The sequence below is a fragment of the Orycteropus afer genome, unplaced genomic scaffold (assembly GCF_000298275.1).
Source record: "Orycteropus afer afer isolate SDZICR_OR568_19922 unplaced genomic scaffold, OryAfe1.0 scaffold00208, whole genome shotgun sequence".
Classification (NCBI taxonomy): Eukaryota; Metazoa; Chordata; class Mammalia; order Tubulidentata; family Orycteropodidae; genus Orycteropus; species Orycteropus afer.
The window spans coordinates 1,614,160-1,630,417 of record NW_006921795.1 but is presented as its reverse complement, the minus strand read 5'-3'; the positions used below and the strand labels follow the sequence as shown (position 1 = coordinate 1,630,417).

Genomic DNA, 16,258 nt, shown 5'->3' with positions numbered 1-16,258 from the left:
TAAGATTTATCCCCAAGTATTTTATTTTTTTGGTAGCTATTGAGAATGGTATTGATTTCCTTATTTCTTTTTCAGCAATCTCTTTGCTGAGTAATAGTTTTTAAAATGCTTAGATATGTGACAGAAAGTGAAATCCAGTTCATTTGGATAACAGAATGAATGTGTGAATATGAGGGCCATGACCATGCTTGTGATACATGATATTTATTGTGCAGTAAGACCTCATTAGGGCGGAGGCTAATCTTGCACAGATACCAGTGATACAAAATACCTGTAGTCCTGACAGAAACAGCAGAAGACAGACACAGAGTAATCCCTCACAGATACCCAGACACTGTGGGAGAGAGATCTAACAGATCTACCATCTCAGGACCATAATACTGGGGGACACCAGACTCATTTGGCACAACGAAATACATAAAAGCCTTGTTCCTCATCCTACATTGGTGAGTAGCGACTGGGGTCTTAAAAGCCTTCAAGCGGCCATCTAAGATGCAGCTAATGGTCTCCTAGCATCGGAAGTGAAGGAGAGTGCAAAAAAACCAAGGGCATTTGGAAATAATCAGCCCTAGGACACGATGGCCCTCAAGACCAGAAGAATTAGATGGTACCTGGCTACCAATGCCAACCACTCAGGAAGTGATCAAATCTGGAGATCCTGGATAGAGTGGGAGGAAAAATGTGCAACAAAATCTAAAAACTCAATAATGACCAGAATTACTACTCAGATGGAGTGTGGTAAGACCCCCAATGCTATGGTTCTAGGACACATTCTGAGCCTGGAATAAAGCTCACTCCCAAGGGCTGGCTCCCAGCCCAATAGTAAACAAGATGTACCTGCAGACCTCTCAACCCAGGGTGACACACCCAGATACTCTATGGAAATGCATCCCTTGGAGCAATGGACCACAGGGCACCAGACGGGCAACATTTACACGGAGGAAATGCAGGACAAACAGGAGTGCATAATGATGAGGGGCACAGTTATTGGGCAGGGAGGGGAGGAGGCTGGGTTAAGGTTGGGGATGGTAAATGAGGAGTGGAACTAAATGTACACATAATGTTGAATATAAAACAAACTCTTAAAATAAAAAAATTTTTTTAAAAAAGACCTCATTAGGTTACCACATATGGAATTTAGCATTTAGAATTCTGTCCTGAAAGTAAGACATGTTTTCTGCCAGTAGAAAAAGATAAAACTAAAAGGCGTTTAGGATATTTAGAATATTTTAAAAACAAGTTTAAAAATAGAAGATAAGATCTGTTGAATGCAAAGTATTGTGCTTAATATTAGGGGCATAGAATAAAATAAAACATCATGTCTGTCCTCAGAAAGATTTCAGTCTGGAGGGGAAGACGTAAAAGGCAGTAATCACAAAATGGTACATGTGCTATGGTAGGCCTAACCTACAAGGTTATAGGGATGGTCTCCTTGTTGGGGAAAATTGTATTCTGGTTGTTTGAACCCTACCCATTCTGTTTCTCCTAGCATGGTAAGACACAAGGATGATGGCTATTCTGAGGAGAAAGATACAAAGGCCTGCCCCCGGGACTCTGGCTATGACAGCCTTTCCAACAGGCTCAGCATTCTGGACCGACTTCTTCACACCCACCCCATATGGCTGCAGCTGAGTCTGAGTGAGGAGGAGGCAGCACAAGTCCTACAGTCTCAGCCTCCAGGGGTAAGACTCGGGGGAGCAGGTTGGGGCAGGCAGGGCTGCTGCTTCCTTAGAGAGAGGAGTTCCAGAATGTTTTTCCCAGCCTGTAAGGAGCATAATTCCAGTTTGTACCTGGATTGCAATACAGAGAAATTCTGGAAACAGAAGAGGCAGTTCCCAGGAACAGACCCTTACACAATTTATCTTTCTGTCTTTGTCTCCTTTATTACTGTGGAAGCTCCAGGACTCGGCAGGATAATGGAACACTCGGGTAATGAAGATGGGCTACTGGTCTGAGGCCCTGTACTGACCTCTTGACATCTCCACTAAGGATGAGCTTGAGACTGAGGTCCTCAGTTGCCCAGCTGCTTTCCCTTCATTCTGAGCCTGGGAACGCTGCCAGGACCCTGCCATTCAGCTTAGAATCCAACTCTTCAAAAGTTCTATGTACACAGACTTGTCTTCTCTGTCTGACTTTTAGTCCTTTTTCTTAGGGTTTCTCAGTGGTTTTCCACTTGGATCAGACTCTGAATCATTTTCTTCAGCTACTATCTACCTAAGACCATGCTTCATCTCATCAAGACTACTCTATGACTCAATAGAAGTTCCTCAAGCAATTTTTCTTTAATTATTGATATATCCTGAGCAGTCCAGTATGGTAGCAACTTATTACTATATATAAAATTAAATTAGTAAAATTAGTATAGCTATTAAAGTTTAAACTCCGTTCTTCAGTCATACTAACTACATTTTCAGTGTTTGGTAGCCACATGTGGCTACTGTATTGCATGACACAAAATACAGAACACTTCTATCATTGCAGAAAATTCTATCGGACAGTGCTGATCCAAAATGCCTGCTTTCAAAAAAGGGTAAATAAAATAAGTCCCAGAAGAAATTAGACTTATGACAACACATGACAAAAATAGAAACTAAGAGATAGATGATGGAGTAGCAAAGAGAAAATTCTATTAGTAACTGGCTGAGGAACATTGTAACAATTAGGCATAAAAATAAACTTTTGAGTTTCTTAGCAGCCTAAGCCTGTTATCACATTTTGACTTAGAAATTAGTCTCTCTCTCTCTTTCTCTCTCTCCCCTTCTCTCTCTCTTTTAATTGCAGTGAAAATAGACACAACAAAACCTCCACGAATTCAGCAGTTCACACATGTACAATTCAGTGACATTGATTACATTCTTTATGTTGTGCCACCTTTGTTGCTATCCTTTTCTAAATTATTCTACCACTATTAGCATAAACTCAGTGATGAGTCTCTCTATTTGTTTCTTGTTGTTATTTCTGTTTCTGACAGAAACAGACAGGACTAAGCCCTCTGTTGGAACATGCTCAGGGTGACTAGGCACAGCATTCTCTGCAGAGAATTCCTTGGCCAGCACATCAAGTTGCTAACTCTAGTTTTGGTCTAGGGATCAAGATCCCCTTGTGAGGCCCCCACTTTCTGCCAGTTGGGCTGGATACTACTGCATTTCTGAAAAAAAGTCTGAAGAGGCAACAGCTCGCCTCCCTGACCTGCTTCCTCCCAGTGTGGGGCATGTCCATATCTGCTGAAATCCGTCTGCATAACAAGTCAGGCAATAGAACTCTCCATCTGCCTGATCCTTACAGGATCCCCTGAAGAGACTGGGCAGGCCAACGGCAGGGAAAGGAAAGGAGCTCCAAGGATCAGGAGAGGCCACAGTGGGCAAGGAGTAGGAATGATGGGGAGGAGAAGACACAGATACTGGAAGTGTGTGAAGAAAGGGTTTGAAAGACTGGCCCCTGTGCCATGAGTAAAGTGGGCCTTTGGGATGCCACCACCCTTAATTATCTACAGCCTAAGACAGGAAACCACAAACTTTTTATACACAGGGTCAGATAGTAAATATTTTGGGCTTTGTGGCCATACTGTCTCTTTCACTACTTAACTCTGCCATTGCTATGCAAACTTCCATAGATGCCTTGTAAAAGAATGAGCATAGTTGTGTTGCAGTAAAACTTTATTTACAAAAACATGCAATGGGATGGATTTGGTCTGTGGATCATAGTCTGCCAACCCCTGATATAAGATAGTTTCTTAGCAGTTTCTAAGATAGAATCAGAATTTAGGCCCAGTAGTTGTACTTCCCCTGGTCTCCAAAGCTCAGGGAGATCACTACTTACAAAAGAGACCCTACTTTCTCTCTGCTTCACTGCAGTGCTTTGGGTACTTACCCATCAGAGTTCTATTTAAGAAATATCTGCTTCAGTTTTGGGTGTCCCAGACATATAGACTCTGAGATGTGGCTACTGGAGGAATTCCATGGACATAGACCATAGGTGCTAGGAAATGAGAGAACTCAAAAGCCTTCCCGTCTCACTCCTCACCAGACACCCAATTCCCTGACCCCCTGCCACCAAAGAAAAAGTATCTTAGGACTGCCCAAGTGGTACAGATGGTTAATGTGTTTGGCTAATAACTGAAATGTTGGAAGTTCAAGTCCAACCAGAGGCACCTCAGAAGAAAATCTTGCTGATCTACTTCCAAAAAAATTAGCCATTGAAAACTCTATGGAGCATAGTTCTACTCTGACGCATGCTACTCATGGCATGGGGTTGCCATGAGTAGCCAGTGACTTGACAGCCGCTGGTAAGGAACTATTAACTGGACTTGCAGAAAGAAGTGATGATTGGGTAAACAAAAAAGCAGAGTAGTGGAAAGGGAGTTGTTTAAACTCAGAGGATAAAACAGAGGGAATGAAAGAAATAAGACAGGACAGGATCCTTGGAGAAGGGTCAGGTACCACAGAAGGGAAGCTGAATTTGGCCAGGCTGCTACCCTCAACACTCCAGGGACTGCCATTGGAGTTGTCTCCATGATCGGTGTGCCCTGGAATTGTGCAACTCATGGTTTCACCATAGTACCAGCTGCTGCAGTGAAGATTAGAATGGAGTCCAAGATCAGTAGTAAGACAATATCAGAACCTGGAGGGAATTGTCAGAAAGTGAAGTGAGTTGGGACTAGATGGACAGCCTCAGAGCACACCACCCATTGCCACCCCAGTGGAGCAGCCTGACTTGTCTCTATCTAGTTGTTACCTTGGGAGCTCTGATGGCATAGTGCCTAAGGCATTTGACTGCTAACCAGAAGGCTGGTGGTTCAAACCCACCAGCCACTCCTCAGAAGGAAGGTTGGGCAATCTACTTCTGTAGTAATACTGCCTCGGAAGCCCAAGGAGAGGTCACTACGAGTCGGATCTGACTTGAGGGCAGTGAGAGTTGTTACCCTGCACGGGTGGAGGCCTGGTCTTGCCAGATTATCTTGCTTTTTAAGAGAAGCTAAAACTTTGGATTTACATGTAGAGAGATAAACCTGCTTTTTTATCATTGGCAACAGATTCAAATTCCGATTTTGCTAAATTAGCCAGTGAATCCCCAATTCATCACCACTGTTTCACCATGTTAACTGCTGCTTAGAATTTAGATGTTCATCATTGAAGATGCTTATGTAAAACTCAGTTGGATAATATATAACACAAGCAGTGAAACAGTAACCAAACTGAGTATGCTTATGCATCCGCAGGGCATTCTTAGCTGCCTGATGAAGATTCTGTTAAAGGAAAAGCAGGATTCCTTGAGAGCCACTTAGAAAGACGTCTGTGGTGTGGTCTCTAAGTGCCCCCTTTCTCTGGCATTTGATGGTCCCATGTTGATCCATACAATGTGGTCATGAATGGGGGTTCTATTCATAGAAGTCACTTGTGAAAGAAAGCGTATGCTCAGGTTCCAACTTTCTAGATATTTCCTAAGCTTGAATTTCTTTTCTCTCCACTAGATCTTCCTGGTTCGTAAATCTACTAAAATGCAGAAGAAAGTCCTCTCCCTTCGCCTGCCCTGTGAATTTGAAGCCCCATTCAAAGAATTTGCCATAAAGGAAAGCACATATAGTAAGTGGTCACTGAATGGTTAGGCCCTGGTTGATGTGAATACCTTAAATCCCTTAAAGGTGTGGACATGGAAGGAGCCTGTGCGTTACTATAGACAAACATGGGTCTGAGCCTTGGCACTGTCACTTTTTTACTGATTGACTAGGAAAGTAACCTACTCTAGAAGTTTCAGTGTTCTCATCTGTTTAGTGGGGTAAAGATCTCCTTAGAGAATTGTTAACAGTTCAGCTAAACAACCTGCTGGCCAAGTGTCCAGCCTACTGCTTGGCTTATAGTTGGTGCCTAATAGAAGCTGGTTTGTTCATCCTTGTACCCAGTTAAGTATGGCCTAGACTTGGTTCTGAGGTTTGCTAATGACTAAGCAGGTTGGTAAGGCTCAGATTTTTTATAGGATCTAATGCTAACACATGTATCTGCACATCTTCATGAATAAACAATTCTTAAGTGGATATGTTCCTCCCAAACCATCATTGTTCAGTCTTCCATGAAATGCAGCTAATCAGAGACAGAATCCAACCCTTTGGAAAAATTAACTGGTCATAGTTTTGAAGGGAGAATGGTCTCAGTAGCATTGCTTCCCCTTATGAGTTCTCTATGAGTTGGAATTGACTCGATGGCACATAACAACATGCTGGTCCATAGTTGCTTTCCACATTTCGGTCAATGGAAATGTAGTCTCAGGATTGGAAAAAAAAAAAAAATTTAAAAAGGGAACACACAGTTCTGATGTATGCTAACCTCTAAGAAAAGACCCAAAGGTGGATCTGCACACCAACAAGGAAGTCTTTGTCTGAGATGGAGAACAAGCAAGTGAGGGTACAGTGAGGAGAGGTAGGTTTGAAAGCCTTGCAGTCATTCCAAGACCAAGGCTGAGGCCAGAATAGGATGCTCACTTGCATCTTGATTTTCACCTAACTTAGCTCCAGTTCCTGCATTTGAAGAAACTGAAGTTATTTTTTTTTTAGATCAATGTAAGGGCAGAGATGGGATTATTCTCACCATGGGAGTTTATGGTATCATGGAGCCAAATTACCTGTAAACAAATCTGTGCAGGAGACATTTCTGACTGAAGTGAACCCTGCCAACCTCTATGTGATAACCTTGGGTTTAACTTTAAACCAGGTTCCTTGTAACATTTTTCTTGCAACACTTGTTGTTGTTGTTGTTGTTGTTATGTGCCGGCGAGTCAGCCCCGACTCATAGCGACCCCTCCTTGGGTTTCCGAGGCAGCATCACTACGGAAGTAGGATTGCCCAACCTTCCTTCCGAGGAGTGGCTGGTGGGTTTGAACCGCCAGCCATCTGGTTAGCAGGCAAGTGTCTTAGCCACTATGGTCATTTATGCCAGGAACAAATTCTCACTTGTGGACATGTACAAGCAGTAATCAAACACCAATTCAATTGCATTAGGAGATAATCAGAAGATACGTTTCAAAACCACCATTTTAAAGATGTTGTTTGTTGTTAGGAGATGTTATGGCTGTTCCAACTCAAACTGATACTGCGTACAACAAACTAAAACAAGGCTCAGCCCTGCGCCATCCTCACAGTCATTGCTATGTTTGAGCCTACTGTTGCAGCCACTGTCAATCCACCTCATTGAGGGTCTTCCTTTTTTTTTGCTGAACCTCTACTTTACCAAGCATGATGTCCTTTTCCAGGGATCAATAACATATCCTGATAACATACTCAAAGTACGTGCAACACAGTCTTGCCATCTCCACTTCTAAGGAACATTCTGGCTATACTTCTTCCAAGGGACAGTTATTTGTTCTTCTGGCAGTCCGTGGTGTATTCAGTATTTTTCACCAACACCGTAATTCAGTTGCATCGATTCTTCTGTGCTTTTCCTTATTTATTGTCCAGCTTTCACATGGAGATGAGGCCATTGAAAAAACAATGGCTTGGGTCAGGTGCACTTTAGTCTTCAAAGAGACATCTTTACTCTGAAACACTTTAAAGAGGTCTTTTGCAGCCCAATGCAATACACCATTTAATTTCTTGACTGCTGCTTCCATGGGCATTGATTGTGGATCAAAGTAAAATGAAATCCTTGACAGCTTCAGTTTTTTTCCATTTATCATGATGTTGCTTATCAATCCAGCTGTGAGGATTTTTTTTGCTTCCTTTATGTTGAGGTATAATCCATACTGAATGAAGTCTGTAGTCTTTGATCTTCATCGGTAAGTGCTTCAAGTCTTCATTACTTTCAGCAGACAAGGTTGTGTCATCTGCATATCACAGGTTTTTAATGAGTCTTCCTCTAATCCTGATGTCACATTCTTCTCCATATAGTACAGCATCTCAGGTTATTTGCTCAGCATACAGATTGAATAAGTACAATGAAGGGATACAACCCTGATGCACACCTTCCTTGATTTTAAACCAGGTAGTATCCCCTTGTTTCATTTGAACGAAACTGCCTCTTGGTCTATATACAGTTTACTCATGAGCAAAATTAAGAGTTCTGGAATTCCTATTCTTCATGTGTTTTCCATAATTTGTTATGATCCACACAGTTGTATGCAATAAACATAATAAAACCCAGGCAAACATCTTTCTGGTGTGTTCTGCTTTCACCCAAGATCCATCTGACATCAGCAGTGATATCTCTTATTTTACGTCCTCTTCTGAATCCGGCTTAAATTTCTGGCAGTTTCTTGTCAATATACTACTGCAACTGTTTTTTAATTATCTTCAGCAAAATTTTACTTGTGTGTGATGTCAATGATATTATTCACAAATTTCCACATTTTTTTGCATCACTTTTCTTTGGAATGGGCACAAATATGAATCTCTTCATCAGCTGGCTGGATAGCTGTCTTCCAAATTGCTTGGCATAGACAAGTGAGTGCTTCCAGTGTTGCATCCATTTACTGAAACATCTCAGTTGATATTTCATCACTCCTGGAGACTTGTTTTTGGCCTGCTGTGTAGCTTGGACTTTTCCTTCAGTACCATTGTTTCTTGATCATATGTTTCTTCTAGGTTATTGACTTCTATGCATTCTGTTTCATTTTTGATGACTTCTAATTTTCCTAGATTCATACTATGTGCATTCCATGTTCTGGTTATTAGTTGAATGTTAACCAGTTCTTTTTGGTTCAGTGACTCTGTGTAGTCCTTCTATTTTCTTTTGATGCTTCCTGTTTCATTCAATATTTTGTCCATAGAATCCTTCAATATTATATCTCAAGCCTTGAATTTTTTTCAGTTCTTTCAGCTTGCGAAATGCCAAGCATATTCATTCTTTTTGATTTTCTAGCTCCAGATAGTTCCCATTTTATTATAATACTTGAATTTGTCTTCTCAGTCCTCCCTTTGAAATCTTCAGTTCAGCTGTTTTATTTCATCTTCTCTTCCATTTTCTTCAGCTATTTTTTGTTCAAGAGCAAGTTTCAGAGTGTCTTCCAACATCCATTTTGGCCTTTTCTTTCTTTGCTGTCTTGTTAATGACCTTTTTGCTTTCTTCATGTATAATGTCTCTGATGTCATCCCACATCTCATCTGGTGTTTGGGCATTAGTGTTGAATGTGTCAAACCTATTCTTGAGATAGTCTCTAAATTCATGTGGGGTATGTTCATGGTCATCTCTTTCCACAGATGTAGTCAATTTGACTCCTGTGTATTGTATTCAGGTCCACATGTAAAGTCACCATTTATGTTGTTGAAAAAAGTTATTTGCAATGAATAAGTCATTGGTCTTGCAAAATTATCATGCAATAATTGGTGTCATTTCTATCACCAAGGCTATATTTTCCTACTACTGATCTTTCTTCTTTGTTTCCAACTTTCATATTCCAATCACTAGTAATTATCAAAGGAGCTCTGGTAGCATAGTGCCCAAGGCACTTGACTCTAACCAGAAGGCTGGAGGTTCAAACCTACCAGCCACTCCTCAGAAGGATCTTCTGTAGTGATACTGCCTCGGAAACCCAAGGAGGGGTCGCTATGAGTCGGGGCCGACTCGATGGCACATAACAACAACAGTAATTATCAATGCATCTTGTTGCATGTTTGATCAATTTCAGACTGCAAAGTTGATAAAAATCTTCAATTTCTTCTTTAGCATTAGCAGTTGGTGCATAAATTTAAATAATATTTATAATAACAAGTCTTCCTTGTAGGCATATGGATATTATCCTATCACTGATGGTGGTGTTTTTCAGGATAGATTTTGAAATGTTCTTTTTGACAATGAATGTGATGCCATTCCTGTTCAATTCAGCAGTCCCAGCATAGTAGACCATATGATTGTCCAATTAAAAATGGCAAATACTAGTCCATTTCAACTCTCTAATACCTAGGATATCAACTTTCATGCATTCCATTTCCTTTTTGATGACTTCTACTTTTCCTAAATTCATACTTTGTACATTCCATGTTCTGGTCATCAGTGGATATTTGCAGCTCTTTCTTCTCATTTTGATTCATGCTGTATCAGGAAATTGAAATCTTGAAAGCTTTACTCCATCTACTCATTAAGATCGACTCTACTTTCAGGAGGCAGCACTTCCCCAATTATATTTTGAGTGCTGTCCAATAATGAATTTATATTAAGTTGGGGGTGGGGGGACGCCATTCTTAACTGGCTTTTGAAAGTCTGCTAGCTCAGAAGTGGTAGATATAAATGGCTTTTTAATCTCTCCTAATGCCAAAGTTAACCATGATAATTTAGCCTGGAGGTCACTTCCTTTACCTTCTACTAGTAGACTTTGTGTTTCTGGTAACTTTCTTGTTTACCTTTTAGGCCCCTTTCTGCAGAAGGTTTCTCCTCCCTGTTCTGTCAAGAGCTCATGCTCTGCCACATATTTCTTTTTCAAGTCCTATAGAACAACCAAGAGCTCTGGTAGCATAGTGCCTAAGGCACTTGACTGCTTAACCAGAAGGCTGGTGGCTCAAACCCACCAGCCACTCCTCAGAAGGAAGATTGGGCAATCTATTTCCATAGTGATACTGCCTCAGAAACCCAAGGAGGGGTTGCTATGAGTCGTGTCCAGCCTGACGGCAAATAACAACAACAACATAGAACAACCACAGTATCATAAGCACTTCTTTTCCTTAAAAATATACTCACCTGTCAGGTGTTCAAGTGCTGGGACTGCACCAGTAGAGATGCACTTAACAGATAGCTGGATGGAAAGCTTGCTGAATGGGAATGTTGAAAGTTATGGAAGTGGATACAGAGGTTAAACCCATCATGAAAAATACATGCACAGACACATCTCTGTGATGACAAAGAGCCCTCAGTTTATAGCCTTCTTATTTTAGGCAACTGATAATATGCAGAAACTACTGACACAAAATCATTTGGACACTCTCTTCTATCTTATAAAAGAATTTTTATCTGAATCTCAATTGCATGCAACAACTAGACATTACTCTTTCTGCCCTGTCACTTCTCTAATCCTCTCTGCATGACTTAACATGATTGAAAAAGATAGTTTGAGCAGAGGATTAACCTGGTCACAACTAGTTACCACATGCCTTGGTTACACCATGCTGGCCCCTTCCCAGCCAGGGCCTGTCTTTTCTGAGTATTGGTAATAAATTGGTGGTAAATCTATATGCTATAAAAACATATAGATACTTTACCATAACTTCTGGATAATGTGGTTTAATAATACCATTTATTACTAAATTATTATTAAATATTATTGCATATTCATGTAGAGCATTTTCACATAAATTATTTCATCTCTTAAAATTTCAGTTCTCACTACCACTCTTCTGGGTAGACCATTATCATCCATTTTACAGATGAGAAAACTGAGGATCAGAGAAGGTAACCCAATATTGGTTCCTTCCTGCGTAACTAACCCAATTATGGTGTGCATATGTAGTTGTCTCAGTCTGTGTGTATGTGTCTGTCTTTCTTTGTTAATGTGGTATGTGTGTGTGTGTGCGTGTGTGATGGTATATGTTTATGATGTGCTTTGGGGTGTTTCAGAAATACTAAGTAAAATAATATAAAATTAGCAAAATAAATAAGAGTGTGGAGTGATACCAAAGGGAAGAAAACTCATTATTGAAATGAGGAAATCTTCATAAAATTGAGGGTATTTGGAATGTTTTTGGACAAAAACAGTGTCAGTAGAATTTCAGCAGAGATGGCATGAAGGGTGACTGGCAAATACATGAGTGATTTGAAGTGGAACCTCTTATTGCCCCACCACCCCAATTTAGAAAGATGTACAAATGACCACAGTTGGTCAGCACATTTCTTCTCTTTGGAAAACTGTACACTTGGGAGGACATTCTAAGTAAATGGTTTTAGAATCTTTCATACTGAGTTTAGCCTAAAGCTGATTTATGGAGAATTTTATTGTCCTCAAAGCTTATGGTCTTCTCCTCCGTGTCTTTATTAGAGATGTGCTGTTTTGGCATAGAAGAATATGGCTACAGGGGTCTGTGTCCCAGGAAGTTCAAGGGGAGTAGGGGTTTGGTGTTCCCCAAGCCCTGTCGTATGCTGCTGGCCCTGTTCCAGCCTGGTCTCTTGCCTCCTGCCCAAATTCATTTTCTGAACTTTAAAGGAAAGGTCATTGTGCAACTCAAGTCTGCCCTGGTTTGTTTACCAAGCACGGGAGCATGTGCTTGGAATGAGTCAGGATAGGACTTCCAGGCCATCCAGCTATTTACTGGCCTGCCTCTGGCTAACATATATCCTCCCCACAGCTGGTCCTGATGAGCCACACAGTAGTTTGTTTAAGAAATGGAATGGTCCCATTTGCACAGGATGTAACAGTAGAGGGCCCTTCCTTTTGGAGAACTCACTCAGAAGACTCAGCTGGTTTCTGAAATCTCTTTTCCAGCCTTTTCCCTGGAAGGCTCAGGAATCAGTTTTGCAGATTTATTCCGGCTCATTGCTTTCTACTGCATCAGCAGGTAAGGCCTCTTCCTCTCCTACGGTTTCTAAGAAGTCCTTGGTGTGTGTAATGTAATCAGCCCTGAGACTTCTTCATTAAAGCAGGATAGAGGGGTGTAGGAGGCTTGCTACATGTTGGACATCATTACCTGAATAAAATGTTCACCAAGCCCCATGTTTCAGGATTAAGATCAAAACAGCTGCCTAAAACCCTCAAACATAAATTATCTTAATATGAATATTTCTTCAAGCTGTTTCTAGGGTTCTTTCAGTTGAACCTGTTAAAGCAGGAAACATACTATTCTGGTTACCTAGTGCCACTGTGACAAGAATACACTACAAATGGGATGGCCTTAACAAACAGGAATTTATTCTTACTATTTGGAGGCTTTAAGTCCAAGTTCAAAGTGCCAGGCTCTAGGGGCTGGGTGAAAGCCCCTTGACCTTGGGCTTCAGCTCTGCCTCTTGCTCCCAGCCCACTGAAGCTAGAGGCATCTCTTCACTCAGGCAGCTACTGGCTGCTGAGGCTAGCAAGCCCAAGGTCGACAAATAAAATGGCACAGTCCCGATGTTACCAAACCACACAGCAGGCTGTTAATTCAAGTCCATTGTAAATCCCAAGGTTGGCAGAGCACAACAGGCTGCTGAACAACATGGTTGTATGCAGGGTCCAAGCATGCCATAAACTAGAAACTATCCCCAGGGTTTCTCCTTATATACAAGAAGCAGACTACATCCCAAAGGCAGCTACTCAACTGCTTATGGTAGATTCCACCATGGAGTTGATTACCAGTCTCATCATGGGGAATACTACATCTAGCTGCTCATCCACTCAACCAGGCCTAGCCAAGTTGACACACAAACTGAACTACCACACATACACACAGTCACAACCACACACACACACAGAGAAAGATCATACACACTGACACCACACACAGATACCACATAGACACACCACACAGACATTCATATACACAGAGAGAGGCACTCACTTATACACTCACATACTCATAAACAAATGCAAAGGGATTCAAAGCTGTAACACTTAGGGATCCCAGTTGATGTTTGTATACCAGGGATGGAGTTCATTTTGCAAATGTGGGCTCTTTAATCCCACCCCAAAACTCTTACATTACTGTATTTTAGGCATGCTGAGTGCTTGGATCTTTTTTCATAACTGAGGTAACTGTTTTAGTCTACATGAAGTTAGGCAGAAATCCCAATGTTAGCATTTGTAAAGAGGATTGAGTTGTGAAAGGCTTGTTTTTTCAAAATGTTTTTCTTTTGATTCTAGCAATATCGTTTCCTAATCCAGGTTCTTGTGGTGACTCAGAATCAAGCTTTGATCTCAGGGATTGGCACAGCCTCCTGTGCAGCAGAGCTCCTTTGGGCTTCCTTGGCCCCCTTTGTTTTTCCGTTTGTTCACTGAGGCTGATTTTCAGGGACATGTGAGAATGGGCTACCACACAGTGATCATATACTTACTTAGACTGTGGGGAATGTATTTGGGTTTGACTTATTTTATTTTTAAAGATTAGGTTATTTCTCAAAGATATTCATTATAACTGATGGACTAGACCTTTCCATGAAGCAGCACTCAGGAGTCTTCCTCCAGGAGGTCCCTAGTCCAGCCAGACAGACCCACATGATCAAAGATCTGGATTGGGGGTGGAGAGGCTTTCTGAGGATGAATCCATTGCTGCTCACTGGGAATACACTTAGGGCTTCACCCAGACACGAACCAAATGCCCTGTGAGCTCCTGTCCTGGAGGGCTTGCCCCAGTCTGCATGGTTTGGGCAGGATCCTTGAGCATTTGTAAGGAAAGGTTCTGTCTAAAGATAGGAAGCCGTACAGAAGCCATGCTGATCCTAAGGGGACCACACCTGGTGGGTCTGAGGCCCACTAGGTGAAAAGAGTGAATTTCATTGCTACAGTTCAGACCAGAGATGAAGTTGGCCCATGTTTGCTCTTCTTTATTGTTTTTTTTGTTGGTTATGTACTGTTGTTGTCAACATCACAGAACAGTATTTGGCAGCAGCACATCAAAGACACCATCTCCCTTCACTGGTTCATAGTAGACTGTACCACCTGCTGCCAAGGGCTGCTTGACCATGAAGGGAATAAAGTACACAGAAAACAAAAACCAAACTCATGCTATCATCAAGTCAATTTTGACTCATAGTAACTCCCATTGGGTTTCTAAGGCTGTAAATCTTTACAGAAGCAGACTGCCTCATCTTTCTTCTGTGGGGCAGCTGATGGGTTTGAACCACCAACCCTTTTGGTTAGCAGCCAAATGCCTTAACCACTACACCACTAGAGCTCCTTAAAGTACATAGATGCCTTTGTAATCTACACAGCCTGATACCAATGTGAGGTGTTTACACAAGAAAAAAACATCATTGATATTGTGTGATTAGAGGCTTGAGATTAATGTGTGTAGTTTTTGTAAAATGGAAAGGTACTTAAAATTTTGTTTCTCCTTTTATACTATGCTGCTCATTGACCTAAATCTGTGTTCTTGGTCATCAGTAATTGATTTGACCCAATCCAACCAAAATATGTCTGAAATATTTTAGTTGGTTATTACTATATAAATACATTCAAATAGAGAGAGTGATTGGATTATCTGCTTTGGTGTTTCACATGTATGCACCTAAGTAGAGAATTGATTGAGTGACATAGGCATCTTGAAAAGTACAATTGAGAATGTAAATAGTGACTATAAAGCTTGACCACCAATGCCTTGTGTCGTTAGCTGCTGTCCTTGACTCATGAGACCTTGTGCACAACAGGATCAAACTACTGTGATCCATAGACCTTTCTTCCTAGTCTGAAAGCTTCCTGAAACCTGTCCAGTGTCACAGCAACACATAAGCCTCCACTGGCAGATGGGGGTGGCTGCACATCAGGTGCATTGGCTGGGAATCAAGACTTGAACATGGAAGGTGGGAATTCTACCACTAGATCACCACTGCCCTCATGCCAACTTACCATGTGCCATTTTGTTAATTTCAGTTCACAATGATCCTATATGACAGAGTAGAACTGCCCAATAGAGTTTCCTAGGCTATGATCTTTATGCAAACAGATCACCAGGTCTTCCACAAAGTCATGGTGGGTTTGAATAGCCAAACTTTTGGTTACAGCAGAGCACTTAACCATTAGCTTAGTAAACCGAACCAAATTAAAACAAACCCATTGCCATTGCCATTGAGTTGATTCTGACTTATAGCGACTCTATAGGATAAAATAGAACTGACCCATAGGATTTCCAAGGCTATAATCTTTACAGAAGAAGACTGCCCCATCTTTCTCCTGTGGAGTAGCTCAAATCACCAACCTACTGGTTAACAACCAAGTACTTAAACACTGTGCCAGGGGTCCTTCAATGCCTAGCAAAAAGAAAAAAAAAAAAAACTGCCATTGAGTTGATTCCACTCCTAGCAACCCTTTAGGACAAAGCAGAACTACCCTGTGGGGTTTCCAAGGCTATAAATCTCAATGGAAGCAGACTGCCTCATCTTTCTTCCACAGAATGGCTAGTAGGTTCTAAGTGCTGATCTTCTGATTGGCAGCCAATGCTTTAATTAACCACTACACCATACACCACCAGAGAGCTCCTTTCAATGCCTAGTAGCTCTTTATAAATTGGGGTAATCACTATGATGTAAAGCAGTGCCTTTAAAAATTTATTGTGTCCTAAGCTCTCCAGGAGGAGCTCTGGTAGCATAGTGGCTAAGACACTTGCCTGCTAACCAGAAGGCTGGCGGTTCAAACCCACCAGCCACTCCTCGGAAGGAAGGTT

At 41.4% G+C, this 16,258-nt stretch overlaps 1 protein-coding gene across 1 annotated transcript in view; it reads left to right on the top strand.

Moving 5' to 3' along the window:
- RIN2 (Ras and Rab interactor 2) overlaps nt 1–16,258 on the top strand; it is a 188,115-nt gene that overhangs the window by 133,441 nt on the left and 38,416 nt on the right. Inside the window, exons 5-7 of the mRNA XM_007948218.2 lie at nt 1,490–1,682; nt 5,471–5,582; nt 12,394–12,466. Of these exons, the coding sequence (XP_007946409.1) occupies nt 1,490–1,682; nt 5,471–5,582; nt 12,394–12,466 (378 nt within the window). The remainder of the gene's footprint in view (nt 1–1,489; nt 1,683–5,470; nt 5,583–12,393; nt 12,467–16,258) is intronic.